General features: G+C 43.2%; 1 protein-coding gene across 7 annotated transcripts in view; it reads left to right on the top strand.

Moving 5' to 3' along the window:
• The first annotated feature begins 847 nt into the window (after positions 1-847).
• LTBP1 (latent transforming growth factor beta binding protein 1) overlaps positions 848-15,287 on the top strand; it is a 205,406-nt gene continuing 190,966 nt past the window's right edge. For 2 of the 7 annotated variants that reach the window (XM_052806080.1, XM_052806076.1), the window contains exons 1-2: positions 859-1,676; positions 2,432-2,502. In XM_052806080.1, coding sequence (XP_052662040.1) covers positions 1,237-1,676; positions 2,432-2,502 — 511 coding nt within the window. In that variant the 5' untranslated portion in view covers positions 859-1,236. Of the gene's footprint in view, positions 1,677-2,431; positions 2,503-15,287 lie in introns of all 7 variants that reach the window. The other 5 variants (XM_052806077.1, XM_052806078.1, XM_052806075.1 and 2 more) reach the window with 5 other exon arrangements.

The raw sequence follows: 15,287 nt of genomic DNA, 5'->3' as shown, positions 1-15,287 counted from the left end.
GGATTTGCAAACTGTTTGATTCTGTGCAAAGTTTCTTGGAAGGAACTCGGACACATCAGCTTCTGAGTATTTTAAAAGATGTAACATTCCGGTTATTTTGTGAACTTTGTTTTTTTCTTTATCGGTTAAGACACACTGGAGAAAAATATAGGCAGTTTTGCTTAGGTATGAATTCCAAGTGTACAATTGTGGTTTGTATTTTGTTCTTTAGGAATACATACTGCTTTACAAACATAAAGAAAAACAAGAAAGAGTATGGTCCCTCCTAATCCTGCTAGGATTTCTGCTACAAGCAATCTCAAACCTATGGCTTTCATCAGGCAGATACTGAGGAATGTGCTTACCTTTAACGTGTATAAGTGCTTTCATTGAGTTCCTACCTACAAAGTGAAGCACGTATATAAAGCTTTGGGGGGTTTAAAGCCTTACCTCCGTCAAAATAGAATAGAAATGCTGAGCTGTTGCAAAAATACAGGTGTGCTACCCCAACCGTACGGGATAGCTATGCTGGCCGTGCCACAGGCAGCCCCTAAGTTAAAATATGTGTTTCTGAGGCTCGCTGAGCGGCGCGGGGTCAGCCGCAGGCTCCGATCGCCCCGCTCGCAGCCGGGACCCCGCGGCCGCCCCGCTCCCCGTCCCCAGCCCTACGCCCCGGCCCCCCTCGCCCCGGGAGCGCCGCCTGACGTCACGGCGGACCCAGATCGGCTGCGCGGGGCCGGCACCGGGGCACCCCCCCCCTCCCTTCCCGCACACACTTGCGGAGAAACTTAAAAAGAGGTGGTGTTCCCCCCGCCCCCCGCCCGGACTGGCTTAAGGACCGTTTCTTACACACGCACGCAGACCCCTGGCAGCTCCGGCAACCGAAACATCTGCTCTCCATTGCGACCACCCCCCCTCCAGCAAACACCCTTCCCCTGCCGCTGCTCCTCCTCCTCCCTTCCCGCTCCGGCTCGCACCCGCCGCTTCCTTTCTTCCAACGATGTTTTCCTGCTCCGCGGGGCGACGTGTTTGCTGAACTTTTCTAACAGTTTGGGGGGCGGGTGGGAGGAACCTGAGGGTTTTTTCCCTTCCCCCCTTTCCCCCCCCCCCCCCCGAGCAGGTTGGGGGGCAGCGAGCGGAGGAAGAATCCGCACCCCGGGCGCAGGTCGCGCACACACACACGTCCTTTGGAGGAGAGGAAACCCTTGCACCGGGGGTCCGCGAAGCTCGCCGGCTGCAGGGGCTCCCGCTGTGGAAATGGCTCAGATCAGATGGGTCTTCTTCCTCCTCCTCGCTGCCTTTGCACTTTTGTCACCAGCGCTCGCTGCCTCCGAAAAGGGCAGGCTGAGGAGGATCACGTACGTCTTGCAGCCCGGCCGGGGGGGCTCCTCTGGCAGCCGGCATCAGCATCCGACCCTCCTCGGGGGGGAGCAGCAGCGGACGTTTAACGTACAGCTGAGCACGCGCTACAGCGGCGGCACCCTGGAGCGGACCCGGCGGATGAGCAAGCCGGGCGGCGCGGGCGTCCAGCTCCGCTTGGGCCCCGCCGGGCAGGTCCACCCCAACTCCGCCGCTCACGCCTCCTCCTTCGCCAAGCCGGCCCGCTTCGGCGCGCGACCCAAGCCGCCGGGCCCCCACGGCAACAGCAGCGCCGGCCTGCCCCTCCGCCAGAAGCACCAGCTGCCGCCGCTGCCGGGGTAAGGCGCCCTCCCGCCCGCCGTGCCCCGCACGTCCCCCGGTCCCCAGCACGGCTGAGGTGGCGGCGGTGCCGCCTGCCCGCCCGCCTGCAGCTTCCTTACCACCCCGAGCATCTTCGTCGCGGCCGTTGTCGCCTCCCCTCGGGGTGGGGGGGGGGGATAGGGGCAGGGGGAGCCCGCGCCGAGCTCCTGGGGGGCACCGTGGCGTTACCTGCCCGCCGCCGGTGCCCGGCTGGCTGCAAACCCGCTGTGGGCGCGTAACGCCCCCCCCGCCCCGTTTCTTTGCCGCCTCCCCGCGGCACCTGAGGCCGGGCGCGGGGCCAGCCCCTCCGCCCAGGAGTCCGCGGCGGGTCCCGCGCCTCGCGTCCGGGCTGAGGCGTCGAGTGCGCGAGGAGCCCCGCAGCCGCCCCCCTCTCGGTCCTCCCGCTGGGGCGGCAGGGGTGGCCCCGGCCCTGCCAGGGGCGAGCCGCGGCCCCCGCCTTTGTCGTCTGCGTCCCCGAAAGCAGTGCTCGGGGTGCCCGTCCGTCCCCGGCCCTCTCCGGGAGGCGCCAGCCCGGCTTTCCAGTCAGAGCCGGCGCCGGGCGAGGAGTTTCCTCAAACGCTCTTCGGGACGTTTAATTCTTCCCGCCTTTTCGCTCCCCGGCCCAGCGCCCGCCCCGCGGCCCGGCTGGGGCTGGGGAGGGGGGCCGGCCGCCGCCGCGGCGCCGGGGGAGGGGGCCCCGCCGGACCCCCGCCCCTCTTTGCTGTTCCCGCAGGGTCAATGTCTGCGGGGGGCAGTGCTGCCACGGCTGGAGCAAGGCCACGGGCTCCCAGAGGTGCATCAAACGTGAGTATCCGTATGGGTCGGGGGCTGTGGGGACGGCGCTGCGGTCAGTGCCGGGGGGACCTGTGGGGACCGCGCTGTCATCTGGCGAGGCGGTGGATGCTGACATCGGCTGTGGGCGACGAGGCGCCGGCTGAGCTACAGATCCCACCTGTGCCGCGCTGATGTGGTTAACCAGCGCGCTTGCTTGAGCCCTTCTCCCACAGCGTTGCGGTGGTAGGCAGTTGTAACACTTCACTTTTCATCCCTAAATCCCTGCTTGCTAACCTTCAGCTTTGCTAAAGGATAAACAGCGTGTGCCTCTTGTGTTTATTCTCGGCACAGATAGTGGCATTTTTGGAGAGAGCTTTGCAGAGGTTATTTTTTGTGGGGAATAAAACCTTGTTAATGCTTGGGTGTTGGGAGTTTTTTTGAACAGCGGCGCTTAATAGGGTAAAGAACCTGCGAGAGGAGCACAGGTTGTGAGCAAGGAATTGCTGTCTACCCTCACTGTCCCTTCACCTGCAGCCTACGTGATGATCCCATACTTAGGGCATGGAATTTCTGAAATGTTGAACAAGGCAAAAGAAGTGGGTTTGGAGAAGCTCCTGTAGAGGGATGTACCTTTACTGGGATATCTAGAAACACAAAACATGCGCATAAAATAACCAAGTCAATGCTATTATACTTGGGTTGTCCTTTCTAATGTGAAAGAGAAGGAATCTCTGCTAATTTAGGCAGGATTCAGGATGACTGCAAATGGCTAAACTGGAGTCATGTTGCCATGAGGTCATGGAACGCTGGAATGACATACCTCTTCAGGAAACCCCTTTAGGTATCAGCAAGATTGGGCAGATCTTGGAACACTGTAGTTCAGCAGGACAGGCCTCTGTCCCTGAGAGAGTTGGAGTAAACAGTGCTTTCAAGATGCAAACTCTGTTTGGGTTTTTTTTTTATGGTGGCTTTTGTCCCTGTGTGGGATTTTTCACAATAGGGAGCAATCACATTTGTAATCCTCAGTAGGGTCAAGTACCTTTGACCCGCATGGAGCTGTTGCTAAGAAGCAAAGACTTTATTACAGTAGGCTGTTAAACACAAAACTTCACAATTTCCCTGACCAACTTAGACATGCATTTAAGATAGTCTTCTAAATAAACATTTGCAGCTTAAAATACATGCTGCTGTGTTAGGCTAGTGACCTTTTTTGCTTAACACACAAGTACTAGAATGATTTCCTTCAGTTTACAGTGTTTGAGATGTTATTTTAAGGCTAATTGCAGAGCTTAATAAACACCTACTTTAGCTGAAGGACTAATCAAAGTGGAAAAAACCTCTTAATAATTTCAGGAGATTAAGTAAAAAAACTGTGTTTCAACTGCAATGCTATTGTCAACCAATTTTATTTTCACTATTTTGAACAAAACCGAAACAAATTTCCTTTTTGTGGCTCTTTCTGCCTTCTAGTAACTTTTATTTCCTGATAATTTCAATCCATCCTTTTTAACTTTTGTTTGTAAATTAAGTAGTTTTCATTGCTTTCTGTCTTTCAAGTTTCATCTTTTTGACTTCTCCCATTACCATTCAACTGTTCTTTCTTCTTTGTCTTTTTTTTTTTTTATTCCTTTCTATTTTTAGGGTCTTCAACAAGGACTAAGTCAGGCAATTAGATTTTTATGGGATAGCTGTGTAGAATCTCATTTAAATCCATGAATTACTTGATTCATTCATATAGTTATGGAGGAATGGAATAGCAGAGAAAGAGTTAAAAGAGAGGTGAAGGGGATTTTTCTTTTTTACCTTTCTCATTTTGTGTCTCTGATATGGGGCTGTCCTTTGTGTTAAGTATTTTTGCTGCCTACTCTGATACATCCTAGCAGTGGTATAATACACTTGGATTGCATCTTCTCAGTTTTACCCCTCTCTTGGCAAGCCAAGGGAAGCACTAAGTGTACTGAAGTTGTCTGTTTTGTAACTTAGGCAAACCGTGAGATAGCATTGACTTGATTTAGCTGTGGAGGATTAGTCTCACAGTCATAAAAGCCAGATACCTCCTTTTCTTGAACCTCCCAATGTTCTTTTCAGAAGAACAGAAACCCTTTAACTGAACAAAAGTTAACCCCTTTGTTTCCTGTAAAAATAAGTGATTTTTAAATTCAGATAGCGGACTCTCAGTTGTTTTTGAGTGGATTATTGCACTTGTGGATTAATTGTGCCACAGATGCAGGCACACCTGAGCTGACTTCATGCAGATCTGTCAGGGTTTATTAGCTCAGGCTCAGTATCACTTTAATAAGCTATTTGGCCTGTAGGACCAGTTTATATTCTTTTGTGTGGTGCAAAGCCTGAGCTAATAAACCCCAGACCCATACTGGCTCTTTCCAGAGCCAACTTCCATTTGTCTGCATCGTGCTTCCAGAACCAGAGTGCTGAGAGCCAGCTCTGATCAGCGAAGCTTATTAGCTCAGGTGTAATCCCAGGCTGGAACAAGCACCATGTGTTTCTGCTCTGCTGCACCTGTGTGAATAAGCCTGCCTGTAACCCACAGAAAGAGGAGTTGAAGGGAAGAGGTATGGTCTTGCAGCCCAGGCTATGTTAATCTTCCCCCTCCCTTTGTCTTGCATGATGGTGTTTGCTAGCCGTAGCTTTCCCTTCCATGGGGCTATGGCTGAGGCTGCTGTTCCCTTGGGTGACTTCTATCCCTGGCTGAGTACAGTGGCAGCTGCATCGCATTTCCCTTGGTAGCAGCAACAGGGGGTGTTTGAAATGTTTCTGTGCAGGTCAGAGGGCAGCATCTGTACGGAGGACGCAAATCGACTTTTCACATCCTTTTTCTAAATTTTAGTTTGAAGCTGAACTGCCTGTTGTGTTTACAGTATTCATGTTCTCTTGGAAGCCTTACTGTGTGTCCTCAGAAAGTGAGCTTCTGTTTTCCTGTTAATTACCTGTATGAGAATGCCTACCGTATCTGATTTTAGGCATATAGGTTTTCCCCTTCTGTGCCTAATACTTAAGTTTTTACATTGTGAAGTTTCGTCTTAAGAACTTATTTTTCAAACGTGGTGTGACTTTGCTTATGAAGAACTGCATCATTCTAATCAAAAAGATGAAATCATAAAGCTCAGCTTTAAAAGTCTTCAGAATTGCTTTACACTGGGAGAATGAAGTCTAACAATCGAAACCAACCTTTTGGAAGCGTTCAGAACATCCACCTTTGGGTAAAAACAAAGGTGGGAAAAATTCAACCACAGCAATAAACACCTTGGAAAGTTATAAGCATGTGAAAGGGTTTATGACAAAGGTTTGTCTTCCAGTCATAGTTATCATAGGTTATAATCTGTGTAAGCGCAATAATAAGATACCACCAAGGCTGGAGACATCATGTTTTGTTAGTACTTGTTATATTACCAGAGCATTATACAAACATTCATTAGCTCTATAATATGGCTGTAAGGCAAGTAGATCCTGGAGTGTGGGGTTTTTGTTATTTATTTCATTTATGGAAATTGAACCATAGGTTAAATGCAGCCTTGGACAAGTTGTAACAACTGACTGGAAGGCCTAAGCTGGAAATTAGGAGTTCCTGCCTCTCAACTACATGTTTATCCTATTAGAACCTGTTGTGTCCTACTTTGTTACTTGCTACTAAATTTCTATTAGTTAATAATACTTCCTACAAAATATGCTCTTCTGTTTGTTCTGGTCTTGTTTTCTTTTTCTTAATGATTACAAGGAGCTATTTTTCATGTTGGGAAGTCAAGAAAGAAATTGCCTATTGTATGCAGGATCTGGTATCTTAAAAAAAAAATTAAAATAATTACCTTATTGTAATAGTAGACCCCTTCTAAAATGTATAATAATAAGTTTTGTCTGGAATATTGATATCGGTTGTTTGTGCGTATTCTCAATGTAAACTGGATGGTTTAAAAAACCAGCATTGCCTGGAGGAATTCAAACTTCCACTAACATAACGATGAGAATTAACTAATGCTAGTGGGAAGGAGAGAGTTGGCTGTTAATGGAATACTGAAGCGTGAGCTCCTTATTACAGAGGTGTAAGAAAGGCTCATAGGGCAAACAGGTGAGGAAGTGGATTTTGCTGGATTATGTTTAGAGTAAATTTCATATAGGGAGAGGAATTTCTGTGTAGATGTAGAACCCACATACATTATCGTTGTCAATTAAGAGAAAAAGGATCTTGTGTCTTTGTTAGCTGAAGGTGGTGTATGTATTCCATGTATGGGCACAAGGTGAAGGGATTTTCGCGTTGGAACTGGACTGGATCCTTTTGAGTTTTGTCATGAAGTTCTTTCCTGTCTGTCAGGTGCTCAGGCACCTTGGAAAGGTCATCAAAAAATAAGACAGTCTGTTGTCTTTTTTTGTACTAAAAGATTATCTTGCTAATTCTCTTCTCTTTTGAAAGACTTCCTGACTCATCATTAAATAAATGTGCTATAGATAAACAAGGTTTAATTTATTTTTCAGAATAAGAAGATATACAACAGTAGAGTCTTCCTGCTGCAGAAGACGACGACTAGAAAGTTGTGCTAATACTTGCCCAGAGGAAGGGTCCCCTTTGTTCAGTTCCCAAATCTGCATGGCCTCTGCTTGTGTACTGCTATTCAGTTTGAGCCATCTGATCCCTAAACCTCCAGAGCTATACTTCTTGCTATTGCTGAGTTAGAATGCTACAGCTTTGCATCTCCTTCAGGACAAGGGCACTTCACAATGTGACCAGTAGTTCTAGACCCCCAGTTGTCCAAGACCTGGATGGAGCATGCCCTAGGTTGCTTCTAGCTTATGCTCCTGAATTTTCATGGGGAAGGTGAGGGAAAGGTTGCATGCTTAGGTCTTGTTCTGATACATGGTTAGGATCCAGACCTGGAAACTTGGAAGCATACATGGATCCCCCAGTTTAGATATAAAACTCTGTACCACTAAATATTTTAATATTGGTTGCTCAGAATCTACTCTTCTTCTGTCTTCAGCTCTTAGAAATGGTGGTATCCAGGAGAGCTGTACTTCTCATCATTGGAACTGAGTACTAAAAATGTTTGCAGCTGTGCTTCTGGATGTTTTCTGATCATAAATGGTTCCTGAGGCTTGTGCTTAATCAGTTTCATGGCTTTGAGTTTTACCAAGTTGTTTATTTAAATTGTGTATACAAAGCCTAACTATAACGTATTCTCCCCAAATGTTGTTTCTTCTCATTCTAAGACCATCATTTCAGTAAAAGCAGTATCAATCTCCTTCAAATTATGTCTAAATCAAAATTAATTGTTGCAATTTTAGAGACATAACCACTTTGACCTCATGTAACTGACCTATACATTAGTCTTTTTTTAATCTATTCTTTGATGTTGTTTTTAAACACTTCAAAATTGAAAAACTGAAAGCCATTACTTAAGTAGCTTGGTTTTGCCTCTGCTGTGCTTGCTACTGTAATATGTGAGTAAGACTTTTGAATTTCATACACAAGGAATAGGTTGGCTTTTGTAGTGGGGAAGCTCTTGTTAGCCCTCAGTGGTAGTTCTACTCTGCTTTATTTTTTGCTTACTGTGCTTGGGAAGGGGGGAGAACGAGAGGATCCAGATTCCTGTAATCTTTGGCTTTGTCCAGATTAGCAAGCAGCGTGGACTAATGGGAGCAGATCTATAGACTAAAGCCTTTGGTTTTGATGACCCGAGTCCCATGGTATGCGTGTTTCAGGGCTTAGTGTTTTATTTTGGACTAGGTGTAGTCTGGTGTCATGGAATGAATATCAATATGAGTCTGAAATACATTAGGTGCATTCTTGGAGAGTTCATGTTTTGGGGTTTTTTTTGTTGTGTGTTTTTTTTTTTTTTTTCTCTGCATCTAAAAGAAATACAGTGCATATGCCTTAAGATGGCCTCACAACACAAACAAAACCTTGGTGAGTGCGACTGATAAGATACACTTCAAGAGGGAATCCTGACCCGAGCAAAAGCAGCAACGCAGACTTTGAGCATGGTGTCCGTCTCCTGACCATTGATGGCAGCCAGCCTCCCTCCCACGAGAGGAGGCAGTAAGAGCTGTGAGAAGACGGGGAGCTGTTACCTGCTCCCTGCTGTACAGACATGACCATGCCATGTGCCATTGCCACATTTCGGTGAGGAAACATAAGTCCACAATGAGTATGAGGTGAAACGTACCCAGCCTTTTCTTTGTGAGCCATTTGGAACTTTACTGGAAACAAGTAAGGTTATAATGATACATAATCTCTATTTCATACAAATACTATGTGTGTATAGATTTAAAACAAAACAAAACAAAAAAGAACCTTAGAAGAAACTTCTCAGGATGTTGTGCTCTTGCACTGAAGCAGATGACAGATCAATAGTGAACTCACTCAGCTCATTGCAGCAGTGTTAACAAAAGAAGCAGGATGTAGTAAAGTTGTGGCAAATCTACGGTGGATGAAAAGTCCTGGGCACCTCCTCTGTTAATATAGTATCAGAAGGAACCCAGAAAACTGTGGGGTTTTCTTTTTTTCCCTTTCAGATTTGTTGACTGTTTTCAACGTGTAACTTGGAAGTGTAGAGCTTGGAAGTAGAAAGCTGTGTAGGTGCTGGGGGGAGCTGTGGTTGAGTTGAGCAATTGTGCAGTGTTCTGGTTCTGCATGTGTGCAGGAACAAAATGACATATTGACAGTGAAGTGATGCTTAACAGTACTAGTCTTACACCTCTCTTCTGTATGGCTGCTCTTCCTGAGGATGGAGAAGAGATGGAAGTGGGGGGTGCTCCCCTCTCCTTCCTCTCCAGCAAAGTACGAGAGAGCAGGGCAAAGAGGCTGCATGTATGGGATCAGTGAGCCTCTCAGCCTTTGGGAAAGCAAGGCTGTAGTGAGGGGTGGGGTGCTGCACTCCGTGGGGCCTTGACAAGTTGGGTGCAGCACTTCGAACGATACCCTTCTTTGCAGCCTCCAACATGAAGGGCTGCTTGTGCCAACTGATCCTGCCTTAAAGCAAGCTTGGATCACCTGGGAGCTACGGGGTTAGTAGAGGGTGGATGGAGAGGGGCACGCACTTCCCTCAACTGGCTCCTTGTTCAAATACTGCAGTACTGAGTGTTAGAAGATTATGGGTGGTTCAGGTTGTCAAGAGAGTCTGTGTTCTGTAACTAACATGGACTGATAGTGGGTTGGGTTTGAGGTTTTTGCTTTAGTTTTTTTTGTTCTGCCTTTAAAAGCCCCAGTACTTGACTTGCGTAGCCTAATTTATTCCTAGAAAACAGATCCTCTCCATTGACTACAGAAAGAGAGCAAAGCTTTAGCATCTCTCTGCATTTCTGGCTGCACGCAGAAGGGGAACAAGGATTTTACATGTTAGCAAGGCAAGATGTTCGTTTAAATACACAGCTAAAAATAGTTCTGCTCAGCCATGTTCTTTTTGTGAAATGCAGATAGTAATCCCTGTATAAACCTAGGGTTTTGGAGAGCTGCTTCCTGACAAAGGGGGGATTCTTTTGTGTCCTATGGCAAGATTTGTTTTCTCATAATTCAACTCAGGTTTTTTATTATCTCTAGGTGGCGGTTTAGGCCTGCATTTTTAGAGAAGCTCAGCTAAATGGTGAACTCTCAATACGAGTTGGTTGAATTTAAGAAAAACTTTATTGTTCTTAGCATTTTAATTACTCTATTATGATTAATAGTCTTTTCTCTGGTATTTCTTTTCTGTAACACTTCAGTTGTCTGAATCCTGCATCCAGTTAAAAAATTTCAGTTGTCTCTTTATTGAGTTTCTCTTAGTTTGTTCAGTTTTCTGTGTGTTTCTTACAAAGTATTTTGTAACAAAATGAATAAGCACTGTAATGAGAAAGGTTAAGGGAATTGATAGGATTGCAGACTGGAGTGTTAACCACTCCAGCAAGCAAGAACAGCATGTGTCATGTGAATCTGCTGGTTTCCTTGGCTTAGTCCATTCTGTGGTGAATGATCTTTTTTTGATACTGAAATGATAGAAGGATCTATAGTATGTGAAATGTTTGTACTGTCAGAAAATGTATGATTATGATCTCATATAACAAAATACTTCAAAATGTCTCCCAGACTGTACAGTCTAACTTAAGTATTTATACTATATAAACTCCAGTAAACACGACATGAATGAAAATGCCAAGTATCAAACAGCATGTTATATTCTTATGACTGATTAAATAATGTGTCCTTTTGCTGAAGTTAGGCTTTTGAAGTATTTGAGTATAGCTGCTATTAAATTCTGATAAATCTTAGCATTTAGAGATAATACTATGAAGATACATAGAAAATAATCTTAAAGTGTGTTATGTTGTGATTAGGTTAGGAGAGGAACTCTGATTTTTGTTTGTTTTAAAAGAAATATGTATGCCAAAAGCACTGTTTTTTTTGTTTCCCTCCTTTCTTGGAGGTAATGTTTATGTAGCCAGCCACGCCAGTGTAGGAATGCATCGCATGTTTTGAAGTGGACCAGTGAAGAATTCCAACAGTGACGCATGCTTTTGTTTGAAGTATGTTTAGGGAAAGAATTCCCTAAGACCATATAGTTATGATAAAGACAAAGTTCCTGTGTAGGAAGACACAGGTGGTTGTAATACTTCCTCCATTAATAGTGTAGAGGTCATACAGGTTTTCTGCAGTTAATGCCATTTCTTCTGATTATTTAAGTAACTTCAAGGTTGGTGGTTTTTTGTTTGTTTTTTTTTTTTTTTTTTTATAGAGTGGTCTTACAATATGGTTGTCTCACCCTGAGTCACAAATTCCTCTGTCCCCCATCCTCAGTGAATGTGTAGAATTGTTGGATATATTTCTGGCAAAATTCAACTTTTGAAAACTGTTTGGAGAGACATACTCAGATGGAGAACTAGATCCCCAGAAAAGCATTAGGTGGTGAGCACCAAGTGTTCCTTCAGTTAGCTTTTGGGTTTCTAGTCTCCAGTGTTGCATCCTCAGTCCTGGCAATGACTTAAAAGACTTAAAATGGTATCCAGAATAAAAGTGTAGAAGTGGTGAGCTAATCAGTAGGGCAATTCAGAGAACAGGAAACTATTATAAACATTGCTTTACAGCAAAGGATTATTATCAACTTTGCTTTACAGCAAAACAGGATGTTGGCACCATATTCAGGTTTTTCTGAGGGAAACTGGAATATGCCTCTTTCCTTTCAGAACCCACAGCTTGTTGCTCTCCAGAGAAAGTGCTTCACTGCTTTTCTTTTGGAATCGATGGGGGGTCATCACTCTATCTTTCAACACAGCAGGAGTTAAAGGTGCCTTTGTATCACAACTTTTTGTTTAGGATGCACACTCAACCAAGATGAGCTTTGGTTTGGTTTCCTTGTGTGCTCGAGGAATACAACTCTTGACTTGATGAAATAAGAAAGACAGTATTTACTATGCCTTTAACAGTATTCCTATGTTGCATGTAAAGGAACTTGAAATTTCTGCTCTAAGCACAGATATATTCATGTCATAGTGTTGGTTTTTCCCTTGTCTGTAAACTTTATGCATGCATCATTCCTCGACCATTTTATGCTGGAATCTGAAACAGCCCCACACTTATAATCTTCTTTCCAATTACTATATTTTCTATTATTTTCCCACTAGCGTGTATTTTGCCTGACAGGATTTATGCACTCCTATGAAAGAAGTTGATATATACTGTGCCAATGTGCACAGTGATGAAATATGTTGAAAATCAGTGCATTCTGCTTAAACTGATGCTTGACTGTGCAGTTAATAGGAGGGGAAAAAAAGGTACGTTAAATTTTATGTGGAAACAGAAAGGAAAAATCTAGTGGATGGGCTCACTAGAAATAACACGAAAATTGCAACACTGTTTGTTGTAGTGTAATCGTATCAAAGTATTAGAAATTCAGGAATGACAATGAAAAATTTTTGTGGATATTTAAGTACTAACCAACAGCAGTTTCTTGATAAAGGAGATGCTTAAAGGTGGAGCTGATGCTAAAAGGTTAGAAACTTGGGTGCAGGAAACTTTTGGGACATTTAGATTTGTTTATTGTGAGTTTCTCACTGAAAAGTACGTTTTTGTGAATTTCAGTTCTCTACATGATATGGAGACACAAGGAAATAAACTTGTAAATAAGATGTTACTGTTTGAAGAAGGTAATTGTGAATCGAGGTAAAAATCAAAGTGATAAGCATAGGAATCAGATCTTAATTACCTTAATTCAAGAAGTATCAGGAATTTAATATATAAGTTTCTTCATAACAAGTGGAGTTAGTTGTACCTGTATTTTGATTCTTTTGAAAGGTTCGAAAAATAAATTTTTATCTAAACTTCTTCAATGTATGATAATATTTTATACTTACTGATTTAATATAAATTATGCTTAATTTAGTATGTATTAAAACAGAAATACATTCTGTATATGTAGAAGTTTTAAAATATTTACATATTTTAAAGCTGTTATAAACCTTTTATTTTAGGTCTTGCTCCTGCAAATGTTTATATACTCTTTAACCAAAATAACATGAACACATGGACTGAAAAGTGCATATATATACCTCAGTTGCAAACCAACATACAGATGTGTTGGAAGGGTGGTTTAAGCCTAATGGTAATGTTGTTATTTTATACTTGCTTTCCTGAAAGAATGTCGTAAATACAACCATACCAGGCCTGATATGCGTTCCTTTAACCCAGTATTCTGTCTGCGATGGTGGCGCGCAGTAGTTGATTAGGGAAAGATGCAGAAAAAGCATGAACGTGTTGGGATACAGCCACAGAAAATGCTTTCAGCTTTTTTTGACTTAAGGACTTCCAAAGCAAATGTGGCACCGTGGCTTTATTTTTAGTAGATACAGATTGCATGGTCTTAAAACAGAAAAACCAACCCAAAAGAACCCCATGTTCCTTTATCGCACTTCTGGAAAGTGGGGTGAGGTTGGCTATGTTGTCTATGCCTGGCCTTCCAATGTGGCCAACTTCCTTGGCACAGCAAGTTTTGGATGCTGAAACTAACAGGTTCAAAAAGCAGATCAGTGAACTCCTGATAGAAAAATCTATAGAGGGTTATTAAACACAAAACCAGCACTCTTGCTCAGGAAGTTGCTGAGCCTCAAATTCTTGAAGGCTGTAGTGGTACAAGCTTTTATGTCTTCTCACCCTGTCCTTATACTTGTCCTTAAGCATCCACCTTAGTAATGGAGAGAGGAGACTGGACTAAGCGGATCTTTGATCTGACCCACTAAGCCTAGTCTTGTTACTTGCGTCTTTGCCAAGCTCCATTTTGAATTTGCAGTTATGACCTCTGTGAATTGAATAGGACCAAGTCTTTATTGCCTTTAGTGGGAGTATATTGGCCTGTTTTTCAGTGTTAAACTTAATACTTCCATGATCCAGTTTTTGGAAGCTTAGCTTTATGGAAAATAATGGTGTTTTCAGTTAGATGTGCCATTATTGTTGTCTTCAAACGAAATAATTAGGTCATACATTTGGCATGATGCAGCTGTCTTGAATATTTTTAAAACTAAACTGCTGTATTATGTCAGTTAAAACATTCATTTTAATTCTTTCCTAAAAATGTGATCTTTTATCCTATGTTGTGATCTTCTATTATACAACATTAATGAAGAACTTCAATCAAAGTGTGCATTGCTGTGAAGATCTAATGGATCAGTTTTTTAACCTGTTGTCACTGCTTACATGATTTGAGACAAACTGGGTCTTTTGTAACACAGTTGCTGGATCTGCCAATGCTTGTTTTGTTATAAGGCCAGCTAGAGTAATGCAGTTTGTCCTGCAGAGCTTTGTATGCTTTATGTATATGTAAAGCTGAGAAACTTTCAGGGTTTACATTGCTGTCAGTGAAGTAAGAATCTTCAAGTCTGGGTAAAAAAGGTCATTTCAAAAAGGGTTCTATTTTCAACTGCATAGTTCCAAACTCATTGTGACCTTATTAGGTTCACTTTGATAAGTGGAAACTTAAGTTTTCTTAGGCTTCTGAAGCACAGCTTTGGTTCTTAACAACAGGAAAGAGTTGCAGTTTTCTCAGGGTCGTCTTTTGTGTGTGTATAAATTGTTATTTCACTTCTGAGAGTTAGGAGATACACAATGATCAATGTCCTAGCAGAGTGGTTGCTTTGTTATATTGACTTTTGGGGTGGTCTTGTTAGCTTACTTCAATTTTTGTTTTTTAAATAACTTCTTGAGAAGCCTGGAGGTTAATATAGATGCATGTCCATAAATCTCCAGAAATATATGTTCAGTATGAATGTGTTTTAATGTTGTAAAAATGGGACTCTTGAAAATCCTGATTCCACCCCTCTACCACCCCTGAAATTTTTATGTGGTACTTTCCTAAAGCACTCCCAGCTGTGCCCAAACTGTTTCACTGTGATCTTTGCACATTTTCTACAGATGACCTGGATGATGGGTTACTGTTCTGGTCTCTCAGTCTCTCCAAAGCCAATGAAACTTAATTAGAATTTAAGGCTCCTGAATGTATTTTCCAAAGATATAATTAATTTGTCATGTGCATATAAGCAAATTTTTACTGTTTGTAGCAAAATCTAGGTCTTAAAAGAAAGAGTTGGCCTGTATATTACAACATATGCTTGTTGTAAATCCCTTCTCAAGTTTACAGTGAAAATGGTCTTCAGTCTTCCAGCAAAGACAAAATATAGTCTCAAAAATAAACAGAAATATAAGTAAGCAAATGATTACTTTTTTGTTGCCAGGGAGATGCATAATATGCAATTAAGCTAGCTCAGCTAAGTAGTATTGAAAAGGAGGTATGTTACTGAACAACATATGGAAGGGGGAAGTATATGTGAGAAGAACCCCATGCAAA

Source organism: Harpia harpyja, chromosome 13 (genome assembly GCF_026419915.1).
Source record: "Harpia harpyja isolate bHarHar1 chromosome 13, bHarHar1 primary haplotype, whole genome shotgun sequence".
Taxonomy (NCBI): Eukaryota; Metazoa; Chordata; class Aves; order Accipitriformes; family Accipitridae; genus Harpia; species Harpia harpyja.
The sequence above is the reverse complement of the archived record's forward strand: the minus strand, read 5'-3'. Positions and strand labels throughout refer to the sequence as shown.